This window comes from Meriones unguiculatus, chromosome 5 (assembly GCF_030254825.1).
Source record: "Meriones unguiculatus strain TT.TT164.6M chromosome 5, Bangor_MerUng_6.1, whole genome shotgun sequence".
NCBI lineage: Eukaryota > Metazoa > Chordata > Mammalia > Rodentia > Muridae > Meriones > Meriones unguiculatus.
Window position 1 is genome coordinate 120,437,306 of NC_083353.1, and position 24,652 is coordinate 120,461,957.

General features: G+C 41.2%; 1 protein-coding gene across 1 annotated transcript in view; it reads left to right on the top strand.

Moving 5' to 3' along the window:
* Nucleotides 1-216: 216 nt before the first annotated feature.
* Borcs5 (BLOC-1 related complex subunit 5) overlaps nucleotides 217-24,652 on the top strand; it is a 68,657-nt gene continuing 44,221 nt past the window's right edge. Inside the window, exons 1-2 of the mRNA XM_021641328.2 lie at nucleotides 217-530; nucleotides 3,729-3,872. Of these exons, the coding sequence (XP_021497003.1) occupies nucleotides 473-530; nucleotides 3,729-3,872 (202 nt within the window). The 5' untranslated portion in view covers nucleotides 217-472. The remainder of the gene's footprint in view (nucleotides 531-3,728; nucleotides 3,873-24,652) is intronic.

Here is a 24,652-nt window from a genome sequence, read left to right on the forward strand (position 1 = left end):
AAAACAAACACTCAGCCCATTTTGCAAAGTTGTTGGAAGATAATCAGAATTACAGTGCTCAACAGGTGGTTAAAGGTGACGCGTCCTCACGGTAGGAAAAGGCTTCATCCTCTGAACGCCGTTGGCCTTGGGGAAGCCTGGCCCTTTAAGACAGCGCCGCCCCAGCCTCCAGCGCGCGTCTCCCCGCCCGGCCCCGCCCCTCGGATTTGGGGGCGGGACTTCCGAACCCGGAACTGACGGCCACGCGTAGCCGGCGCGGCCAATCGGCGTCCCGGAAGCAGCAGGCTTTAGAGGCAACTGAGCCAGTGAATGACAGCAGCGCCGCCCGCCGGTGTCCTGAGCCTGCTGTCAGCGTGCCCGTCAGGAAGGCTGTGGCGTGCCTTCGCGCCGCGCCTCCGCGCGTGTCTGTGGCCCAGCGGGCTCATCCCGCTCTCCCCGGCCCCCGCCCCGCTGTCCCTCCGCTGCTGGCGCCATGGGCAGCGAGCAGAGCGCGGAGGCCGAGAGCCGCCCCGGCGATCTGAACGCCTCAGGTCGGTGCCCCACGTCCCGCCCGGGCGCGGCTTGCCGAGCCGGCGGCTCCGCCTTGGGGGCCCACACTGTGCCCAACACGGAAAACGCGTGGCCTTTCGCCCCAGCCCTGGTCCCCTCATCCGGCTCCCTCACTAATCCTTAAAAGACCACCTCGTAAAAGAGACCTCCTTTCAGGACTGGCCACTGACGCCCCAGATTTGGCTCACAGCTTGGACTGATCACACCCAGGACCTCTAAGATCATGCTGTCTGAAAAACGGGGTGTCAAGGTTCCTTTTCAGAAGGGACCTGTGAGCCCTGGGCGGTCACTGTCAATGTTTGGGTGCAAATGTTTCCAGAAACGGCTTTTCCTTTCAGGTGTCGGGTCCGTTTAATGAATGAATTTAGTTTTAATAAGTTGGCCAGATGGCAGGCAGGCTCTAGTGTATCTTGTGTTCACAGTCTTCAGATTTCTCTAAGCGTTTGAGGTAGGAATTGGAAGGGTACTGTGCTGGACCTCTAGTGAGTACTCAATAAAGCAGCTGGTAATTGAAAACCATTTGGTCCTTTTTGTTGTTGTTACCTACTTGGGTAATTAACCTCTGAGGCTGACCTAGATAAGCTCAAGGTTTGCAAGCCTGATTAGTTAAGATCTCCGACCTAATGGCTCTCTACTCGGTAACATTTGCCACTCAGAAATGTGGAAGCTAACAGATGTAGGGAGGATTCATGCTGAAGGGCGTTCCTCAAGACAAGTTCCCTAAAGACCTGCAGTGGGGGTGGGGGAGAGCTTGCATCTGCTGGCTTTGCTGTGTTTTGTTTCCTTGGAAGACCCAGAGTGTCATGTCTGATTATAACAAAACCGCAGTAATGGCTAATGGCTGTCTCTTAATTTCCTTGTCAGGCCAGAAGCATAGTTTAGGGGAAGTAGTGTGGCATCCTTTAACACCGTTGCTCATCTGGGAACCAATGGCGTAGGCTTATTTCTGATAGAATTCGCATACCCTCCCATGCCAGGTGCTTTACATATGTTTATATGTAGTATTTATAGCATTCCCATTTTTATACACATCTTTACCCATTTTATGCATAAATAGAGGCAGACTAGAAAGCTTTGAAGTCCCTCTTCCTTTGAGTCTGGGAAAAGGAGGATTCATGTAACTTGTAGCAGAAAAGACTTTTTGGTACTGCTTTTGTAAAATGTTAGATAAATTGCAAAGCCAGGATAAATTTTTCTTGAAAAGCAATAAAAGTAGCAAAGGTCTGTCATTGTCGTTGTCATCATCGTCATCAGTTGTCATCCATTCCTCCCCCCCCCAGCAACCCCCCTCACAAACACACTCACACAGTTGTCAAGCATCAGGCAGGGCTAGCTTCCAGAAGGCAGACTAGTTCTGTGGTCTCTACCCTTAGACCAGACTGGTGGCTGAGGGTACCTATTGCATACTAGAGTATAAGACACTTTAGGGATGCATTCTGTTCCAACCAGGAAATTATTTGGATAAAAGGATATCTTATTCTAGAGAATCTTTGGCGGTTTGAACCTCTTCCCTCCCGAGAAACCTGAGGTTGACATGCCCCAGAAGCAGAGCTCCAATTTCCTGAATGTCACCTCTGCCTAAAGCAGTCTGTTGATGGTTTCTGCCCTTTGTGCACTAATGCTGCACCGAGGCTCCCTGGAGCCTTAGCAATAGGCTTTATTGTAATTGGGGGTTGGAACCTGAGGCTCCTGCCACTACAGGCTCTGTCCAAGATGACTGGCGTTGACAGACTAGAGAGCACCTTTGCATTCTGTGTCACTAAGAAGAGCCGTTGTACCGAGAGCCCAGAGACCTTCAGTGCCTTTCCTAAATCTCTTTCCAGGGCTGTTGACCTTGGGCAAATCCCAGACAGTTTTGTTCCTTTATTTGTAAACTATGGACAGTATATAGGAGATCAGTACAATCAAAGAAGGAGACATTGAAAAAATCTGCCTATGCTTTTGTGTGTTGAAAAATAAAATGCTTGGTTATGAAAGAAGTTCATACATGTTATATGTTTCTGTATGTTTAAGAGTTTTGCTATATGTTTATGTCAAATCTTTGGAGGTTACATGTATAATATATGATATATATGTTATAGATACATATATATGTATTTATATAAAAGAAAATAGAAGTCCCTGGCTAAAGCTCTAGCCCAATGGTAGGTCACTTGCCTAGTGTATGAGACGTTCTGGGTACAGTCCCTAGTACTACACACAAACACACAGAAAGAAAAAGAAAGAGAAACTAGAAGTTTCCTATAATCTTTTTTGCCAACCCCCACTACATTATGAAGCCCCCCACTACATAAAATAACTCCATGTAAAAATATGTATTTTTTTCCTTTGAGACAGTGCTTCATGCAGTCTAGGTGAATCTATGCTTCCAAGGTTGTCCTTAAAGTTTTTAGTGAAAAATTATTTATTATGTGTATAGGTGTTTTGCCCTCATTCCATGTCTGTGCATCACATGTATGTAGTGCCTTGGAAGGCCTTAGAGGGCATTGGATGGACTAGAGCTGGAGTTACAAATGATTGTGAACTAACATGTGGTTGCTGGGAATTGAACCATGGTCTTCTGGAAGAGCACCCAGTGCCCTTAACTGGTGAATTGTATCTCCAGCCCCTGTTCTTGGATTTTTATTTTCCTGTCTCAGCCTCCTGAGTACTGGGATCACAGATGTGGGCCACCATGGCCAGTTTATGTCCAGCTCAGTTATATCCCCCACATTGGCTTTTGTTTGGTTTTATTTATTTTTTGGTTTGTTTGTTTTTGTTTAATTTTAATTTTTTTTTCTTTTTGAGACATCTCACTATGTAGCTCTGGCTGTCCTTGAATTCACAATGTAGACCAGGCTGGCCTTGAACTCACAGAGATCTGCCTGTGTCTGCCTATGGAGTGCTGGGATCAAAGACATGCACCACTACAACAGCATTTCCTTTTAGTTAAAAACAAAACAAAAAACAACAGAAAAAAAACCATTGATTCACTCAGCATTTCAAAGACAAAAAATAGCCAGTACCACTCTCCAGGGGAAGTAGTTTGTTGTTTCTAATGAGGATGGCTTTGAAGAGAAGCACGTGTTGAGATTGATCAGAAAATCCCTCACTGTGAACTACTCTTTCTAGTGACTATGTTGGTAAGCAGTGGTGGCTCTCCAGTTTGAAATTACTGATTTGTAAAACTTTATTTGCAGTGACTCCATCTCCAGCTAAACATCGGGCCAAGATGGATGATATCGTGGTGGTGGCTCAAGGCTCCCAGGCCTCAAGGAATGTTAGCAATGATCCTGATGTCATCAAGCTTCAAGAGATTCCAACTTTCCAGCCCCTTTTAAAAGGTAATAGTAATACTATCTATTTGTAGTAGTATCTAGACTTGACAGGCCCGCTACTGTCTTTTATAGCTCTTTTCTTAATTGGCATCTTCTCTGAATAGTCTTCCTTGACTTCTGAAATTGGAGTCTCTTTCTATGCCTCCTCCTTTTTTTCTGTAGCATTTAATCACCACTGACCTATTGTAAATTAGGAAACATTTTTACATTTATCTCTTTAGCACTTGTGTGTGTGTGTTTATGTGTGCATGTCACAGCTTTCATATGGAGGTCAAAGAGCAACTTTTGAGAGTGGGTTCTTTCCTGCCATCTTGTGGGTGCTGGGGATCCACTCCTATTATCAGGCTTGGCAGTGAATGCCTTTTCCCATTTCAGCCATCTTGTCAACCCAGTTGGCTTACTGTTTATTTTTCTGTTTCTTTCGACTATTGAAGCCCAACACTTGAGATAGAACCTAATATAAAATAAGATCTAGTAAATCAGCAAATGAATTGATGTGGTTGGAGGTGGCCCTTCCCTGCTATATTTCCATGAAAAGATTTTCATTACTTTTTGTAATTTGAACTACAGCATGGGTTGACTAGTTCAGACTCATTGAAAAGTCCTATCACCACTAATGCACTGGTAATTAATTCTGGCAACTCTTTTGCATGAGAAAAAAATATGCTTATGAGAGGAGATCACCCACCGGATTAGCATATTTCAAGACCATAACTTTATTGTTTTCATATCTCCATCAAGTGGAATTTATTTTCCTTACCTTTTGTGTGGATGTGTGTGCATGCGTGTTGTATGGGTGCATGTTTGGAGGCCATAGGTCAACTTTCAGTGTTGTCCTCCCACCTTGTTTTTGAAACATGGTCTCTCATTGGGACATAGGACTTGCCAGTTAGGCTATGCCAGGTGGCCTCATATATCTGCCAGTCTCCACATACCCAATGCTGGAATTATAAGTGTGTGCTACCACTTCCAGTTTTTTATATGGTTTTTGGGACTGGAACTCAGGTTCTCATGCCTGTATGACAAGCACTTTAGTAACTGAGCTGTCTCTCTAATCCTGGAGATGGTTTTCTACGAACTGAATGGGGCTTCTGCTATCGAAGTTCCTCAGAGTCCCTGCCTCCACCCCCTCAAAAACATCCAAAACAAAACCTAGTAGTAATGAGCATAAATAAGGTTGTGGTTTAACTCGACCTACATCTGTCTTCATTTTTCTTTCTTTTTTTTTTTTTTAACAACACCACAGAGTGAGAATTTTATAAAAAAAAATTGGCACTGGCAAACTCTTGGTATTTGGTGATAGCCTCTCTGCTGCATCATGACATCACAAGGCAGAGAAAACTGCTAACTTGATCTCTCTTTCTCCTCAAATAAAGACATTCATGCAATCACAAAGTTCCACCTGCATGACCTGATGACCTTCCAAAGGCCCCGCCTTAGATACCATTAGCCTATGATTTCATATGAACCATAGAAATGACAGACACCCAGAGAAGAGCAGCTGGCATAAGAGACTCTAATAAAACATCTTCTAGTTATACTAAAATGTACCCTGGCCCCCTATATATACATAGACCATTCTTTTAATTCTTACATCATTCAATTTGTTTAAGTGATTTCTGCAAGATCAGATATCTGGCAGATAGAGATTGCACTTGAAACTTCTTCACCTATGTCAAGTCCTACCCTAGTTAGATCACTCTGTGCTGTGCCTAAGAAAAACAAATAGTGTGTCCAGGTGATCTATGCGTCTTTGTGTCCTTCCCAGCAATTCATCTACTTTATAGATGAGACCATTCATGCTTTCACTCTCCTTTGTACTGGCCACCAGATTAGGCTCTGATAAGCCCTCTGCTCTATAAAAGTACATATTATATTGTTACCACCTCATCTTCTCATTCGTTCCCTTTATTTTGTGGAATAATGTGATTCTCCAAAGAAGCCAACACTAATGAAATTTCTCCCTTCACATATGCTTGCCTAGTATTCAGAAACGTAACAGCTGGATATTGATCTTCTACACTCCACCCTTCCTGGATCTGCATGAAGTACTGCCCACAGTCATTTTTCATGAGCCTTCTTCCTGTTATCTCAGTCCTGTTGCTCCCCACAGTCTCCTTAGGAAAATACTAAAAGCAAAACTGAATTTGAGATGTACTTAATGATTTTCTAAGATCAGTTGTTCAGTCATGTGAAATAATTCACATGAGAATAAACTGATAGTAGGGAAAGTATCTTGGAGAAGACTTGGTGTTATGGGAAGCTAACATGAGTTTTAGGTCATCGTAGGTCATCCATCTTTTTTTTTTAAAAAAAATATATATATAAGAGGTTTATTAGTTGGATATGGAGAGAGAGAGAAGGGAGAGCAGGGAGAGCAGGACATGATGGGGGAAAGAAGAGAGGGGGGGGAAAAGAGAGAGAAAGGAAAAGAGAAGGGGAAAGAGAGAGGGGGCGCCCCGATAGAGAAAGGACCCAGAGAGCAAGAGCGGTCAGCCTTGCAAGGTGAAACACCTGGGCTCGTTTACCTTGTTAACTAGGATGTAATCAGGGATTCAGCACCATCTGAATACACTGAGAATAGGGTATAGTGGAGAGGGAAGCTGGCGAGGGCCAGGTGACTGAGTGCTCTCTAGGTTTGGCTAAGGCAGAGAGAGAGCTCACTTGATTAGAAAAGGCAATGTATGGGTGGGCTAAGGCCACAAGCACAAACAAAAAGCAGCGAATGCTTACAGATGCCTGTGTCTCATTTGTGAACAAGAAACCCCTTGGATGGTGATTGGAAAAGACAGGCTGACAGAAATTAAGTAAACTAATAAATACAGCTGATAGTAGTAGTGTCCAACTCCCCTCAGTACCCCCTCATGATAACTCTTTTATTTATAGACTAAAACATTGGAATTTACCTTAAATTCCTAGCCTAAAGTTGCTGGCTGTAGCAATAGCCTATGGCGCTGAGACCTGCTGGCCATAGAGCAATTCTTGTTCCCACCGTAGCAGAGCCTGTTCTATAAGTCACTGGTATCGTGGGAAGAGGGTGTGTAAGTGAGAGACTGTTTGGATTTTAGGTGCCCAATTTGTAGTAGAGTCTCCTCCTTTGACATTGTTCTGCCTGGTGATTTAAAGCTCTAGCCCGGGCCTGATGGGCCTTTGCAGGAGCTGCAGGAGATGCGTCACTGTTGCCTTTATACTGCCAAATCTTTTTTTTTTCTCCCTTGCTTTCAGGGTGAGGCAATTTCTTAAAGTAGTTTAAAAAAAAAATTTAAAAAAAAAAAAAAAAAGGCCACCCAGTGAAGGCTAAACCCCCAGGTTTTATTTCAGTAAGCCTTTATTCAAGTTAATGACAGTTTATTCTTTCAAAACAATATATTCAACTAATACAGAGTTCACTATTGTTCCGTAATGTCATATGATGTAGTCTAATGCTGGTGGGTGATCTGCAGAGGCAGAGACTGGGCGAGTTTGGTGCTATTTGTATGACTAGGTAATGTTTGCATTTGAATAAGAAAGCAAATTCTTTGGTTTTAACTCTTTGCACAAACATACCAGGGTGTAATTCATGCTACATAATACAAATAGCTTTTCCTCTCATTTTTCAAGTCAAAGAATTTCTATTTTTCATAGCAATCTCTGAGTTGGCAATTTATTTTCATATGTAAAACAGTTCATAGGAAATGGAAGAAAACTAGAAAGAAGCAGTGTGACAATGACAAAACACAGAAGGAAATTGTTGACTTCATGTATGTTAATAGGATTCCAATGAGTTAAATAAGCCATACATATTTCTTAAATTTCAGCCACTCACTTTTTAAAATGAAGCCTACTCTATTTCATTCTATAGGAATGAAGCATTCTCAAGAGAAATGCAATATTGTTTTTATGTCAAAGTTAGAAAAATATCCTATTCACTTTTGGTGGATGAATAGAAGCATATACACACACAACATTGTTTGTAACTGACCTGCCATTTTTGTTCATGACCTTGGATATAACATAAGTGTTTGTCTTCCTGCCTAAGAAAGGACCGTCCTTGTTACCAGCCAGGAAGATCAGGCTTATACAACATGGATGCTGACGTGACATTAAGCAGCTTTGTTGGGTATTCAGAGAGTGGGTGCTAAGAACAGAAGGCATGTGAAATGGATTTAGGAGCTTGAAGCTGGGTGAGGTGGTACATGCCTGTAATCCTCACACCAAGAGGCAGAGGCCAAAAGATAGTTTGTGCCAAGCCTGGGCATAAAAATACAAAGAAAAGGAAAGCTAAAACAAAGAATGTTAGCCAGCTTTTTGGTCTTTTCTTGGGGGCTCTAAATTCCATAGAACAGCAGTGAAGGGCCGCTTGGAACACCGAGAACTATACTTAGCTGGGGGAAGAATAAAGCAACAGGAAAGGATGAGCCCAAGAGGAAGTGAGATTTCATGTGACCAATTCTCTACCATGCGCAGTTCCTCTTCCCAGTTGCTGTCTGTTGTTCAGACAAATCAAAGATAGAAAGTCTTCCACATTCATCAGACAACTGTATCTACCAGCTGCCAGGCATCACTTAATTGGAAAGTGATGTGCCAAAGGAAAGGCTGAGAGAATGGGGGTGTTAATCAAGGCCACAGTCTTCTCTGGACAGCACAGGTTGATCCTAAATACAGTTTCTCCCAAATACCATATTGGAAAAGTTGGTAGCTGATTCCTGCCTGCCTTGTAGACTTATTTATGTGTCTAGTAGGGTTAAGCTTTCAACACAGATTATTAACCAGCAAAGACCCAGCCTAACGGAATGAGAGGAAATACCAGGTGAAGAGTTACTTAAATCCACTGGGAAGGTGAAGCCATCTCAGAGCAGCTTCAGGTCTCTGCTCCTACGGGCAAGCCTGTGAGCCTGCATCCATCCTGTTATCTCAGAGAAAATGATGTCTTTTATTGTAACACCTCACACACATTTACTTTGCTTCTGTACTTCTTTCCCTTTAGTATCTGGCTCAGTGTGCCTCTTTTCTCTTGTTCAGATGATACAGAAAGGATTTTTTTATTGCTTTGTTTAGATCCTATTATCCCTACTTGTTTTAAATCTGTGATGCCAAACCTACTCACTAAATGGCCACTACATGCTCGCTCTCTCTCTGATTTTTTTTTTTTTTTTTTTTTTTGGAGACAGGATTTCTCTGAGTAGCTTTGGCTGTCCTGGCTTCTCTTTGTAGACCAGGCTGGCCTCAAACTCACAGAGATCCACCTGCCTCTGCCTCCATGAGTGCTGACATTAAAGGCATGGGCTACCATGCCCGGCTGATGCTGTCCTTTTCATTCTTTCTGCTTTTGCCATACTTGAAGTTCTTATTTCTGTTAGTGTGTGCATGTGCATGGGTGCACACATGCTGCAACAGGTGCATGGAAGTCAAGAGGACAACCTGCAGGGGTCGGCTTTCTCCTCACCATGTGGAGTCTGAGGATCGAACTTAGGTTGTGAGGCTTGGCAGCAAGCACCTCTGCAGACTGAGCCACCCCTACAACCCTCTCCTTATTTCATTGATGTGCTTCTGGATGTTCTCTTTTGATGTTCTCTTTTCATGCTTGATACTTTTTCCTCAGGCCACAGCTGCCTCCTCTTCTTCATATTTATGCACGTTTTCATCCCACTTCCTAAATTCCCCTTTGGTGTCATCACTCTGCTCCATTCCCATGGTGCAGGGCTTTGCTGGCTGCCCGTTAGTCTCTGTTCTCCGCATGTGCAGTTGCCTGTGCTCCTCTGGAGAAACACCATTCTAAGACCTTAAGTATTCTGAAATGTAGACATCAAGATAATTCTAAGTTTGTACTATCAGCCTCAACTTTTTGTCCCGTTTCCCTAGCTATGAACTAGTAATTTAGCCATGTAGTGGGTTTGTTTGTTTGTTTGTTTGTTTTTGAGACAGACTACTCTGTGTAGCCTTGGCCGTTCTGGCACTCATTCTGTAGGCCAAGTTGGCCTCAAACTGAGAAATCTACCTGTCTCTGCCTCCCAAGTTCTGGGATTAAAGGTATCCATGTATCATCACCACCACCTGGCCTCCTTTTTTTTTTAATTAAAATTTTTATTTTACTTTATTTGTATGGATGTTTTGCTTGTGAATTTTTTTTTTTTTTTTGTCAGCCTGACACCAGTTCAGGTCTGGGAAGAGGGAACCTAATGCCTTCATCAGATTGGCTTTTAGGCAGGTCTCTGGGCATTTTCTTGATTATTGGTTTGGAGGGTGCTGCCATATGTGAGCAGGTAGTCCTGAGCCATTGTGTAAGTAATCAAACTGGGAGTGCTGGGTGTTCTTCAGAGATATGTACAGCTCACAAACACCTGTGTCTAGTCGTAGGTGATTTAATGTCCTCTCTGGTCTTTGTGGACACGAGGCACACAAAAGGCACACAGATATACAAGCAGGGAAAAACATACATAAAAATAAAATGTAAAAATCTTTAAAAAGCTACAAAGCAAGTCTAGGACAGCCAAGGCTACATGAAGAAACCCTGTCTTGAAAACAACAACAACAATTTAAAAAGAAGAAAGAAAGCAAATTGAACAAACCATAGGACAAACCAAGAAACAGCAATCATCCCTGGTCCCTACCTCAGTTCCTGCCCTGATATCTTTAATAATGAGCTGTCAACTAAAATATATACTTTCCTCCCAAGTTGCTTTTGGTCACAGTGTTTATAGCAATAGAAAGCAAGCCAGGATAGCCTAAATGTATGACTGGGAACTAAGGACTCATCTCTCCAGGCCTATGTACTGTGCCTTAAATTCAGTTTGTCCCATCCTCTGCCTATGTAACTATGCATTTATTCACTTTATTCAGTGAACATAGAAAGTCTTGTACATGCTAGGTAAGCAAGCACTTTATCACTTAGCTACTCTTCCAGCCAGCCTAAGGTAATTTTTTTCCTTAAATTTGTGTGTGTTTGTGCATTTATGTGTATGTGTATGTAGAGATTAGAGGACAACCTTACTTTTTCATTCCTTTGGCAGTGCTCACTTTTTTTAAAAAAAAATGGTATTTTGTGTGTGTGTGTTGTATTTCTACATGTATACATGCTCATCCAGGCCACAAGTAGACATGAGACCCCCAGGAGCTGGAGATACAGGCATTTGTGAGCTGCCCAATATAGGTGCTAGAAACTGAACTCTGGAAGAGCAGCACTCTTACTTGCTGAACCATCCTTCTAGCTCATCCCCCTTCTTTTGAGACAAAGTCTCTTATTAGCCTGGAATTTACAAAATCTCAGCTGGCTGACCAGTGAGCTCCTCCAGGGATCTGCCTGTCTCCACTTTTGTTAGTGTTTACTGTCACTCTTGGTCTTACTTTTTGTTTGTTTTTGTTTTTAATATGTGTTCTGGAGGTGCAATTCAGGTCTCGTGCCTATGAAGCAAGCCCTTTACTGACTGGCCTGTCTCCCTAGTCCCTTGAGACTTCTTTTTAATCACCTGATTTTTGAAAAAAATCAATTATTATTATTATTATTATTATTACAAATAATGTGCACTTGAATGTCTTCTTGAAGAGAATGGATTCTATAATGTTAGGTGTCACATTCTCTAAGTGTCAATTAGGTCAAAGAGCTCACATTGCATTTATCTTTTTTGATTTACTTAATGTCATCATTTGCTAAAAGAGAAGTGCAAAATGCCCAGCTATGGTTGCCAATTTGCCTTTTTTATGTTTTATTTTTGCCAGCTTTTGCTTTATGTAGTTTGGGAGTCCATTAAGCTCAGTAATGATTGCATATTGATTTTTTTCATCATTGTGAAATCTCTACCTGTGATTTTTGCCCCACCATGTAGTCTGTTTTGCCTGGCTTTCTTATACTTAATATTTATATGGTCTCTTTTATATCCTCTCAAAGGCATATATTTATGCCTTCATGTTAAAAGTGTGTGTCTTATAGACAACCAACTCAGTAGTAGGTTGCTGCTTTTGTGTTAGGTCTGATAGTCCGCATTTTAATCAGGTATAACTTGATCTGACTGTATTTAAATCTACCAGTTAGTTTATTTTTCATTTGTGCCCTCTGCTTTGGTTCCTTCATATGTTTTCTCTGCCCTTTTTAGATCAATTGAATATTTTAGCATTCTATTTTATTTTTTCCTGTTTTTTTTTTGTTTGTTTTTTAACAACATCTTGTTCTGTAGTCCAGGTTGGCCTTACTTGAGACAGATTTTTGCCTAACATAGGCCACCATGCCCAGCTGATTGCATTTTCTTTTAGTCTAGCGTTCTTTTAGTCTCAGCATATCTTGCAGCTGAAAACTGTCGTTTTTACTCAGGCATTTTATAAAATCCTTTAAAAATGAGCTCAAAAAGGGCTCACCATTTATGAACAGATCCAGCAAGATTGTGAGTCTCAACTTCCAACACATTCTCTTTTACCACTTAGAAAATCTATTGATGCATTTATTATTATTAATTTTTTGTTCTTTTTTTGAGATAGAGTCTCATGTAGCCCAGGCTGGCCTCTAACTTGCTATATAACCAAAGGTGGCCTTGAATTTCTACCTCTACCTTCCAAGTGCTAGGATTATGGGCATGTGCTACTATGTCCGGCTTGGAATTTTTTGCAATTAGTTACCCTGTCACGGTTGCACAATGCCTTTCATATGTTATCATCCCTTCTACAGTGACCAGCTTGCATTCTAATACAAGGAAGAGCTTTCTTCTTTTGTTTGTTTTTCGTTCATTTATTTAAGTAAGCATAGAATAGTAGGCTTCTGTTTTTAGTTTGCTTTTCTTGTTTTTATTTTTGGTTTTTTTTTTTGCAAGGAAAGTCATTATTTTTATTCTTCAGATGTTTCAAGTGTATTCAGCTGCACACTTTCAGTCTATTTTCTCATGTCCCTTTGATGAATTCCTGCTTTTCCTTGAACACATCCTTGGTTTCTGGAACAATGTCATGCTGTCCCCGCCTGACCCTAGCATTTTAAAAGTACCTCCTGGGTCTTCTAGTGTAAAATGACACTGAGGAACCATCCCCACACCTGTTCAGTAGATTTAACTGGGAAATGCATGTGTCTGTACCCACCCGCATATACATGCACCGGTCTGCGCTTGTTCTTGTTTTTACCCATATCTTTAAAATAACGCGCTCACACTGGTATGTGCCATGTGTTCTCTAATAGCTTTTAAAGTAAAGTGTGTGTGTGTGTGTGGGGCATATGTCAGCACATATACCTCTGTATGTATGTGGAGGTCAGAGGACAACTTTATGAAGTATATTCTCACCTTCCTCCTTTACGAAGGTTCTGGAGATAAACTCAGGTCATCAAAATTGTATAGCAAGCACCTTTACCTTCTCTTGACCTTCTGAGGCATCAAACTGGCCTGGTTCATACCTGCTTGGTTGTTTTAATCAAATATTATTAGTTATTTATTTTACTATTTTGCCCCCATTTTTCTTTTTGTGAGACTCAGTAGATATATCATTAGACCACTTGATATTTTCCTCCCAGTCTATTTTGATTTTCTGTCCTCCCCCTTTTTTCTTTCCCCCTTTCTCTCTCTCTCTTTTTTCTCTCTCTCTCCCCCTGTCTTTCCTCCCTCCCTCCCAACCATCTCTCTCTCTGGTTTTTCAAATCAAGATTTTCCTGTGTATCCCTGACTGTACTGGAACTTGCTTTGTAGACCAGGCTGGCCTCAAACTCAGAGATCTGCCTGCCAAGTGCTGGAATTAACAGTGTGTACCACTATCACCCAGCACATTCTCCCTTCCTTTCCCTTCTTTCTTCTTCCCTCCCTCCCTTCCTCCCTCCTTCCCTTTTTTCCTACCTCTGTCTCTCCCTCCCTTCCCCCTCTTTCTTTCTTCCTTCCTTCGTCCCTCCCTTCCTTCTTTTCCTTCCTTTTTCTTATAGTGTTCAGAGTTTTGCTATATAGCCATCTCAGGCTGGCCTACAACTCATTCAAAGCAAACTGGCTTTGAATTATATATTCTGCCTCAGGTTCTGGGTTTATAGTCACACTCCTAAAATCCAGCATTTTTATTTGTTTTCTTTTCTGCAGTGCTGGGATCAAATCTTAGGTTTTTATCAAATAAGCACACTGCCACTGGCCTTTATTTCCAGCCCTGGTATAGCTTTCAGTTTTTAATTTATTCTTTTTCCTTTTTATCCTTATTTTGGATTATTTTCATTGCTATACTGCTAAATTCAATAGTCTATTTTCTCTTTTGTCTATACTATTCTAAATCAATCTCAAATATTTTAAGTCGGATAGGTAACTTCCCTTTATTCTGTCTTTCTCGGATTTGGAAATCTGAGTGCATTTATATTGACTTTTTCTCATTCATTTTTTTCTGGATTATGTTTTTTATTGGTCAAACATTCTCTTTGTTACAAGTCCTCTTCCTTAGCTTCTTTGCATGACTAGAAGTTTTTTATAGGCTAACCATTACAAATTTTATGGTTTTAGCTGCTCTTTCCTTTTGAAGGATAGTAGACTTTGCTCTGTTGCAGAGGTTGCAGGTTACTTATTTTTGAGCTTTCTTTTTTTCTCTCTCTACACAACCCTGGCTGTCCTGGAATTTATTGTGTAGACCAGGCTGGCCTTGAACTCACAGAGATCCTCTACCTCTGCCTCCAAGTGCCGGAATTAAAGGCGTGTGTCACCACCATGCCCAGCTTTGTTGCAGGTTCCTTATAATCAGCGTGACCCTTTCTAGTTTTTTTTCCTATTTCTCAGTTGTGTTCTCCAGAGCAGTCTTTTTCATTGCTGTTTTTGTTTTTAAGCTTGGGTCTCATGTAGCTCAGGTTGGCCTCCAACATGCTATGTAGACAAGGATGACCTTAAACTCCTGATCCTCCTGTTTCCACCTCAGGTGCTGGGATTACAGGTGTGGGCCACACAACCAGTGCAGAGCAGTCCTCAGTGTGTCATGCCCTCACTACCATGGTGTCAGGGTTCCAGCACTACCTGTGAGAACTCCATCGGTAGCCCCAGCTTCTGCAGACTGTGGCTGGTGGGAATATGAACTATTCCTGGCCTTGTATGAGATTAAGAAACTTCTTTACCACTTTCCTGTGGCTGTTTCTCCAGCTTCATGGACTTTTACACCATGTATTTTCAGATTAGTATTAGTTGGAGATTCACAGGCACCCTTGTGCCGAGTTCAAGTGTCCCCTTACTGAAGTCTTGCCTCTCCCTTGTTCTGCTGTTTCAGCTGGAGAGACTAGTTTTTCCAAGACTGTGCCCTCTCCCAGATCAGTAAGGAAGCTGGGCTTCTTTCAGAGATCCTCTTTGCTATGGACTGAATGTCTTTATCAGTCCCAAACTGAAAGCTGCAATGGAATCCCCTCCGGTGGTATAGGGAGATGGGACCTTAGGCCTCTAGGTGATTTGATTATAAGAGGGGCACCCTTAGAGGTGACATTCATGCCCTTACAAGAGAAGATGAAAAGAAGAGCATGCTTGCTTTTGCCAGGTGATGAGACTGCCATTTGCAGACTGCCATTTGCAAACTAGAACCAAGTCTGCAGGCTCAGAGGCTATGGCTATTCCAGGCTTCAGAACTAGGAGAAGGAAAGATTTGTTGTTTAAGCCATGTATCCGTGCTGTTTTGGTTACAGCAGCCGTGACTAAGTCACCTCCCTGGTTCACATCCTGGAAACTACCTTCAGGCAGTATGCTAGGTAAATAGTAGGCTTCCCCCCCACCCCCTTGCAGGGACAAAGTCTGGCACAGCTTGTCGCAGAGCATCTCTAGAATAGCTCATATACTTTATCTGGTTTCTATTTGTTTATGGCTGGAAGGCATACTAGTAGTTAATTCTTTGTAGAGATTAGTCATTTCTAGGAAAGTAGGAAGAAACATTTAATCTAGGTTTTTGTATTTTTACTTCTTTTTCACTTTCAAGCCTTATGCCTGTAGCCTTTAAATCATTTTTGCAGCACACTGCTATGTGTCAGAGGGTATTCAGAGAGCAAAAATGCAAACAATACAATATGGCCACCAACCTTCAGGAGCTTGGGTAGTTTTGCGGGCAATTTAGACAGCTAAATAGCTCGCAGTTATATATTGCAAGTAATACTGTCATATATTCAAAAGAATATACATACATGGAGAGAGGATTATTACCTTAGCCTGTAAATTTGGAGTAGGCTTCACAGAGGAAGAAACATTTAGCTCGACTCCAAGGGATGAGTGAAGCTATATAAAGAGTCAGGGAGGGCATCCCTAGTTTTAAAATCTTTGGAACAAAATAAAAAGAAGTTATAACTCTTTGCTAAAATTATATTTGGGATATACTGTAATCTAGGTAGCCATAGGTAAGGAGCTAACACTCTGATTCCAGCTTAGGCTTTTTTTCTTTTCCCGACTTTGAGGTAAGTTCTTTCTGTATAGCTTAGATCATGGTAGAAAAACACTTTCGTATTGAGCTATCCCTCCACTTCAGTAGTAAGTACAGGTTTTCATTTCAGTTAATCTTAATGGTTAGCTCAGCTTGGTTATGGTGGGTCAGACCTGTAATCCTAGCACTTGGAGGCAAAGAGAGGCAGGGGGACAGCTGTAAGTTGGAGACTAGCCTGGGATGCATAGCGAGTTCAAGGTCTACTCCCTAGCTTCCATAGCAAAGCTGCCCCCCCAAATAAACCAAAGTCTGAGTAACTGCCAGCACGTGTGCTGACTGTTCTTTCTTTCTTTTTTTACATTTGTAATTTGTGTTATATTCTGAATTTAAAGAAAAGTTAGTACCTGGAAGTAAGTGATTGTAAACAATGTTATTTCCAATCTTGGCTAGCTAAAATGCTGCTGACGTGTGACAATAAGTGATGCATTTATTCTCTCTGAAGATCTGGTTTGGCAGTATTTTGTAACAGCCTGAACACATAAAGGTAGACAGTAGAGAATTCTGTCAGTCATTTTAAGTCTTCTACTTTTCAAAAACCCTCTAATATGCTTCTATTTTTAAGCATACTAACATCTAGTAGTGAAGTGTTAATTTAGGGGAGAGAAGGCTTTATAAAATTTTCCAGAATTGTTTGGAATTAAATCAGAATTAAAACGCTGATGGTCAGACTCTGGCTTCAGATTCCCTTTCAGTAATTGAGATAAAAGATAACTTTTTATTACGCTAGTGTTTTAAGTGAACTTGAAAACGTGCATGGGCCATGCATTGGGAAAACTAATATTTGAAGATGGTAATCTTGAATTCTACTTATTGTCTCAAAACTCAGATTATTAAGCTAATGATTTTAGTGATGGTTCCTTTGTGGTGCTGGGGATCAAACCCAGGGCCTTAGGCATCCTAGGCAAATGTTGTGGCACGAAGCTTCACTCCCCAGGCCCTAGACATCGTTTTAAAGAGATGTGATTTTGGAAACTTATTACTGACTTTGGGTCTTGGGTATCAGTCTCAAGTCTTCAGGTTTGGAGACAGGTACCCTTACTCTGAGCCATCCAGTCATCCCACGAGTTCTTTTTCGATAACACTTTCACCACTAGATGTCACTAGACTAAAGCAGTTGGCCACAGAAGTGCCCGCAGCCTGTGGTAGTGTTTCTAAGGGTTCTTGTTAAGAACATGGACTCCGAAGCATCTGGATTTCTTTTAGAACTAGGTCACAGCTCATTTCAAGTGCAAGTTAGTTGGAAAAATATACATGTTCTGTGACATAACAGTAATCTGTAATTGCCTCTTTTAGTGTTTATCAAGGCAGAAAAGGAAAAAAAAATTCTGACCACAAGAAACTATATAGTGTCCTTATGTTGTGTGTGTTTAGAAAATTATTTTCAGTCTATCACTGTGCTCAAAGACATAATTGAGTTTACTGGAGACAGTTTAAATATCTATCTGGTGGTGAGTGGATAAATGAAATATGGTATGTCTAGAATGTAGAATAAAATACTATTCAGCACAAAAAAGAAACTAATGAATGAACTAAAAAGACATGAATGATGTGTGGATTCAAGAGAGTCAACCCAGGAGACCCCCTCAGCAGATAGAAGGAAAAATCAATGGGAAGAAATGATCTAAGTAGAAATCAAGAGGTAAGAAGGTCTAAGTGAAATGATCTTACTTTTGCAGGTTATCCTTGCTCCTGCCTGGAGCCTGACCAACAGGCTCAAGCATCTAGATGCGTGTGTAGATGGAGTCAAGCCAATTATTTTGTTTATTGTTAGTTCTTTGACAGTTTCATACATGTATGTAATGTATTCTGTTTACTCACTCTCTGTCCCCTCTCTTATCTCCCTTTCATCGCTATGAATCCTCCGATACCCTCTCCTTCCAGAGCTAACTTTTGGGTTGGTTTTGTGAGGCATTTGCTTTAACTGGGGCCATCTGTGTGACCATCAGATTGGAACTATCCCTTGGAGCCTGGTGGGGTCACTGGTCGGTTACACCACTGAAGACAATGACTCCCTGTCCCTGAGTCTACTAGTACTGAGCTAATTTTTTAGTTTAACACCTAAGGTTATTTTGTTTTGTTTTCCTTTTCCTGAGACCAGGTCTTATGTAGCGGAGGCTGGCCTTGAACTCACTGTACAGCCAAGAATGACTTTGAAGTCCTGGTCCTCCTACATCCCCCTCCAAAGTGCTGGGATTTCAAGCATGCACCACCACACCATTTCATGTGGTGCTAGGGCTCAGACTCAGGACTTCATGCATGCTAGGCAAATACTCTACCAACTGAGCCTCATCGCTGCCCCAGTGCCCAGGTTTTTATCATGAAGCAGATGTTGCTCTGTCTGTTTGTGCGCTGTGCTATGTGAGCATGTTTTAGTTGCTTGGGGTCAGGTCCTAGCAGTGGAGTTGCTAGAGCATGTGTGGTAAACTTATATTTAATTTTACCAAACTGCCAAGCCTTTTCAGATTGGCTGTACTATTTTGCATTCTTTGAGCAGTGTTTATTCCATTTCCTCTGTCTTTCTGAGTATAACAATTGGACTAGATATGTAATGGTATGTCATTGTGACTTTCATTTATATTTCTCTAATGATAAGATTGTTTTCATTTTCATTAACTATTAATGTATCTTTATAAATTAAAGTTATTTAAATCTTACACCTATTTAAAAATCATTTTTAACTTAGACGAGAATTTCTTTATACATTCTGTCGATACCTTCTTTATCAGGTTTACAGATATTTTCTTCCTAGTCTGTGGCTTCTCTTTATATTTTAAAAAATTGAAAAAAGTATTATTTTATTTTTAAAATAATAATGTGTGTGTATTTTGCCAGCGTGTATGTTCCTATACTACTTGTGAGCCTGGTGTCTGTGGGGACCAGAAGGATGCCAGAGCCACTGGAACTGGCGTTACAGATTGTTGTGAACCATCATCTCATGATGGGAATGAAACCTAGGCCCTCTAGAGGAATAGCCAATGCTCTTAACCACAGAGCCATCTCTCCATCCCTTTCTTTTCATTTTTACTGGATATGTAAGGCTCAATTGACAGAATCTTCCCTGGAACTTTGTCTATGTCACTGCAGCCTTCTGTCATTTGGGGTAAGTTGCCTTTCTCCTATGCTCAGGAAGTTTTTCAACTTTGGTCCTCAGCAGTTTGTGCTGTGCCTAGTTGTCCTACAGGGGACTCAAACTTTTTGATAGTGTGTATTAATGTTTTCATCCACTTCATCGAGCTTCTCTTCTGGAATTTCCATTGTGTACGTTGGCATGTGTGACATTGTTGCATGAACCGTTGAGGTGCTCTCAATGTTTTGAACCATGCTTTCCTCTCTGGTCTTTAGAATGTAGGGTGTCTGTATTCAGGCTCTTATTCTTCTCCTGACATCTAAGCTACATCCAAGCAGCTCAGTTATTGTGTTTCTCACTTCCACTATTTTCATTTGATGCATGCGTTTGTGTCCTCTTTACTGAGAGCCTCTTATTTGTCGAATCATTATGTTCACGTGTTTATTCAATTATTTCATTACAATTCCCTTTGGTTATCTATCGTAATAACTGCTTTTGAATTTTTGTCTACTATATCTCACGCTTTGGATACTGCATGGCTATTTCCATTACCATTTTCTCCACTGAGTATGACTCACATGTTCTTTTCCTTTGAATTACTTTTTTAAACTTTTGGTAAGAACTGGACATTTTAGGGGCTGGGGAGATGGCTCAGTGGTTAAGAACACTTGCAGCTTCTCCAGAGGACCTGAATTCAGTTCCTGCCACCCATTTTGGACACCTCCCAACCAACTGTGACTCCAGCTCTGAGGCCTGATGCCGTTGGGCTTTATGGTACCTGTACTCAGATGCACCCCCCCCCCCACATAACACATAATTAAATTTGTTTTTAATCTTAAAAAAAAATTGAGCATTTGAAATTCTAGCCTTTCCTACCAAGACTTTTGGTCTGCTTAGTGCTCTTTCTTTTGTTTTGAGGCAAAATCTCACTGCTTTCCTGGCCACCATGATGCCCTCCCTGGCATGATTCATCGAAAGCTCAGATCACCATAAAGCCTGCTTCCCTTAAGTTGCTTTTTTTTAGGTATTTGATTGCAGTGACATAAAGCTCCTGATAATTCAGAGCCCCCCACTCCCCACTGCTGTCCTTGTAAGCAGCTCCTTTCTGGTACAGCTTCTCCTCAACTGGGCATAAGGGATGAAAGATGCCACAGGTCTGAAAGCCAGAGATTCCCAATATTCCCAATAGTCTGAATGTTTATAAGGCATAGAAGCTTCTCAAATGCTTGTTTGGCTTTTGGTTGATTTCCTAACCCTCAAAATCATTTTATTTTTAAAATTTTTATATTTATTTTCATTTTACAGTTACTCTTTGTAGAGAGGACTTTTTTCTTACTTGACTCTAAGAAGAGTCATGGCAGTCATTTCTTTTTAATTTTAAAATTTCTTTATATCAGCATATACAGTCATTCAATTTCCCCACAGTGGGGATGGAACTTAGGACCGTTTCCTACCATTGAGGTGTACTCCTACTCCTACTCCACTTTTTAAAAAAATTCATTTCCCCTTATTTTCTGTTGCTTTAGGGTTATGCCTTTTTATGGTTTTAAATTAAGATTTAAAAACGTGGTTATCCTAGGAGCTCAATATACATCTTTCTTTTTCATTTTTTGAGATAGAGTCTTTTTGTAGATCGTGCTGCCCACCACTTCAGCACACATCTTCAGTTCATCACCACTTCAGCACACATCTTCAGTTCATCACCACTTCATGTGTTTCACTGTAGTTCACTCCAGTTCCTTCTCCATCTTCGTGCTGTGTTGTCATACAGTTTTCTTTAGTGTACGCTATACAACAAAACAAAGCATTATGTTCTTGCTCCTGCCTTTTGCTTCAGATCAGGCACTGGCAAACATTTTCTCCAAAGGTCTCATGGTAGAGCTTTGCAGACAGGCTGTCTGGTCCGTGTTATAAGACAGCAACCTTAGATGGTGGATGAAAGATTGAGTTCCTATGTAACTTGTCTTATAAAACCCCATTTGAGTGAGACTCGGCCCTGGGACCATGCTTTATTGACTCCCACTTCAGACAATCGGTGAGTCAGAGTGATTAGATATAATAAAATGGTGTTTCGTATTTACTTTCATGTCAGCCAGTCCCAGAGATTCTCATTCCCTTAGGTAGATCCAGGTTTCTTTTTGTCATCATGGTTCTGCCAAGAGAACGTTTCTTAGCATTTCTTATAGTGTAGGTCTGCTGGTAATAAGAATCTTGCCTTTTTTTCTGATAAAATCTTTATTTCTCTTTAGTTTTTCTCCTAGGTTTACTCTTTTAAAGGAATGTTTTATTTATTTTTATTTTATGTGCATGGATGTCTGTGCCCAAAGAATCTAGAAGAGGGCATCATATCCCCTGTGTCTTAGTTAGGATTTCATTGCTGTGAGACACCATGACCTTGGCCACTCTTACAAAGGAAAACATTTAATTGGGGCTGGCTTATAGTTTCAGAGGACTAGTGCATTACCATCAAGGTGGGAACCATGGCAGTGTTCACGTAGACACTGCTGGAGAAGGAGCTGAGATGTCTACATCTGGATCTGCAGGTAGCAGGAGACTATGTGCCACACTGGGTGTAGCTTGAGTGTAGGAGGCCTCAAAGCCCACACGGTAGTGACAAACTTACTCTAACAAGACCACACCTACTAATAGTGTCACTCCCCATGGCCAGGTATTCAGCCACATCGGCCTGTGGAGGCATACCCTAGAACTGGCGTTACAAATGGTTGTGAGTTGCTGTGTGGGCTGGGAACAAAATCTGGATCCTTTAAGCAGCCAGTGCTCTTAACTGCTGAGCTATCTCTCTAGACCTCTCCTCAGTTTTTAAAAAATGATTATTTTTTTAAAAAAAGAATTATTTACTTATTATGTATTACAATGTTTCCATGGTACACCTGTCTGCATGTACACCTGCGTGCCAGAAGAGGGCACCAGATCTCATTATAGATGGTTGTGAGATACCATGTGGTTGCTGGGAATTGAACTCAGGACCTCTGGAAGAGTAGCCAGTGCTCTTAACCTCTGAGCCATCTTTCCAGCCCCTAAAAAATGATTCTTGTTTTGTTCTTTTTGTATGTTTTTTCTGTGTCTAACTTTAACAAATTTTCCTTTATTTTTTTAATTAAGATATAATTTAAATACAGCAAAGTGCACCTGTTTTAACATTAATTCTAGAATGTTGATGGATCCATACCATTGTGTTAACACCCTGACAACAAAGTATACAGTAATTCCACCATTCCTCAAAACTCTCCCATGTACCTTTGTAGCCAGTCTCATCCCTTACCTTTCTGTCCCACTGATGTGCTTTCTTCTTGGAGTTTACCCTTTCTCGTGCTGTAAGGAATCATAAACGTGTAACCGTTTGAGCCTGGCTTTTTTCACTTAGAGTAATACAGTCAAGAGTCATCCCTACTATCAATAACTTGTTCCCTTTCATTCCCAGTGTTCAATTTTACGTGTGTACTATAGTTTGTACCTTTTCTAGTTGGAGAAAATTTGTAATGTCTTAAATAATTATAAGCAAAGCCACTATTATAACAGTTTTATGGAAATTACAATGTATGCCAAGATTGTATTTTAAAATATTTAAAGAAACCAGGCATGGTAGTATGTTAGGCCCAAGGGGAACCCTAATTTCCAAGGGGAGGATGAAGAAAACTCGGGAGGCCGGATTGATGCAATTTGTGAGAGGTTTATTTAAGCCATTGAGCAATGTGTCTGACCCCACTTCCCCCAACCAGAGAGGAACAGCCAGGAGAGACAGAAGGCTGAGGTTTTTAAAGGAAGGAGCGCGTGGGAATCTCAGAGGTTGCAAGCTTGGCAACACTGGAGTGGGTAGAAGAGTTGGCTTTTAAAATGATTGGTTCATTCTAGGCACCAAGTCCATCTGATCCCGCCCGGATGTGGGTGGGGGAGCTGTGACGTCTGGACCAATTACCAGGCAACGTTATCTCCTACTGCAGATCTGGACACTTCTCCACAGTGGGGAGAAGACCTTTCGCTTTCCTTTGCAACGGGGTGGAGTCTTGTTTCAATTCACCCGCTCTTCCTCCGGCTTTCTGGAAAAGTGCTGGGAGAACTTAATTTAACATGGGGTATAGAATTTATAAAGAAACCTGTAAAGCTACCCTGTTCCTTTCAAGTACATGCCTTTAGTTCCAGCAATTACGAGGCAGAGCCAGGCGGACCAGCCATTCGGACCTCTGAGTTCGAGGCCAGCCTGTTTTATAGAGTGAGTTCCAGGACAGCCAAAACTATACAGAGAAACCCTGTCTCAAAAACAAAACAAAACAAAACAAAACAAAACAAAACAAAACAAAAAAACCAAGAAAAACCCAACAAAAAAACCAAACCCCAAAAACAAATTTAATGGACATTTGTACATTTAAACAAGGGCTATCTGAACGTTGAGTTTCATGATATTACCTTCAACACCAAGCATTATTAAGAGCTTTTTCTGTCTTCTCTTCATAAGATAATGTGTACTCTTTTAAAAATTACAGAACAATTGTTTTTCTAGGCTGATCTGATTCCTTGTATAACATGATGTTGTATCATTCAGCTGTCTGATTTGAAACCTACATGCATTCCATGTTGGTCTTCCTAGAATCTGACCTATGGAACTGAGCACAGTATTTCAAGTGCAGGCTGGGTCCTCTGTCTCTTTCCATAGCTGGAGCCAGTGTTTGCTACTTTCTGGGTTTTTCTTTCTTCTACCCTTCTCCACCCTTTTTCTACCCTTTCAACTTCCTAACACTAGATATGAGAGAAAAAAGGATAGAGAGGAAAGGAAGGAGATTCCCAAATAAAGCCGGGGGTTGGAAAGTGGGCAACATCAGTAGAATACTTTCTGCTGAGTAGGGGCCTTGAGTTCCTTGGTTTGATCTTTGCCATCAGGATATCTAATCTCTTCTTTTTCTTGTTTCTTCCTTGTACATGATTACTTAACAAACCATGATCAACAGCAACCAACCAACAACCTCTTTCCTAAATAACCAACCTCTACCCACCCACCACCTATCAAAGGCTTAGGCCTTTATGCACCCTCTGAGTGGAGTCCCATTCAGAATTCCAAATGCCATACAATCTCAGAACCTGTCTACAGCTGGCAAAACCACACTTCTGCTACAGCATGAAGCAAACCATAGTCAGCTGCCGTGAAGCAGTCCCATATCCCCACACCTGGGATTAAAATGAAAACATATCCTTATACTATTTCTGTGTTTTTAGAGAAACCAAAATTCCAAAATTTTCACTCCACACAAATGGCTCTTCTTTTTCTGCATGCTATATTCCTTTTAGTATAGCTCCCGTTTAAGAGAGTTTCTTGATAGACCATTCACTTGGGTCATGTAAAACCCTAAAG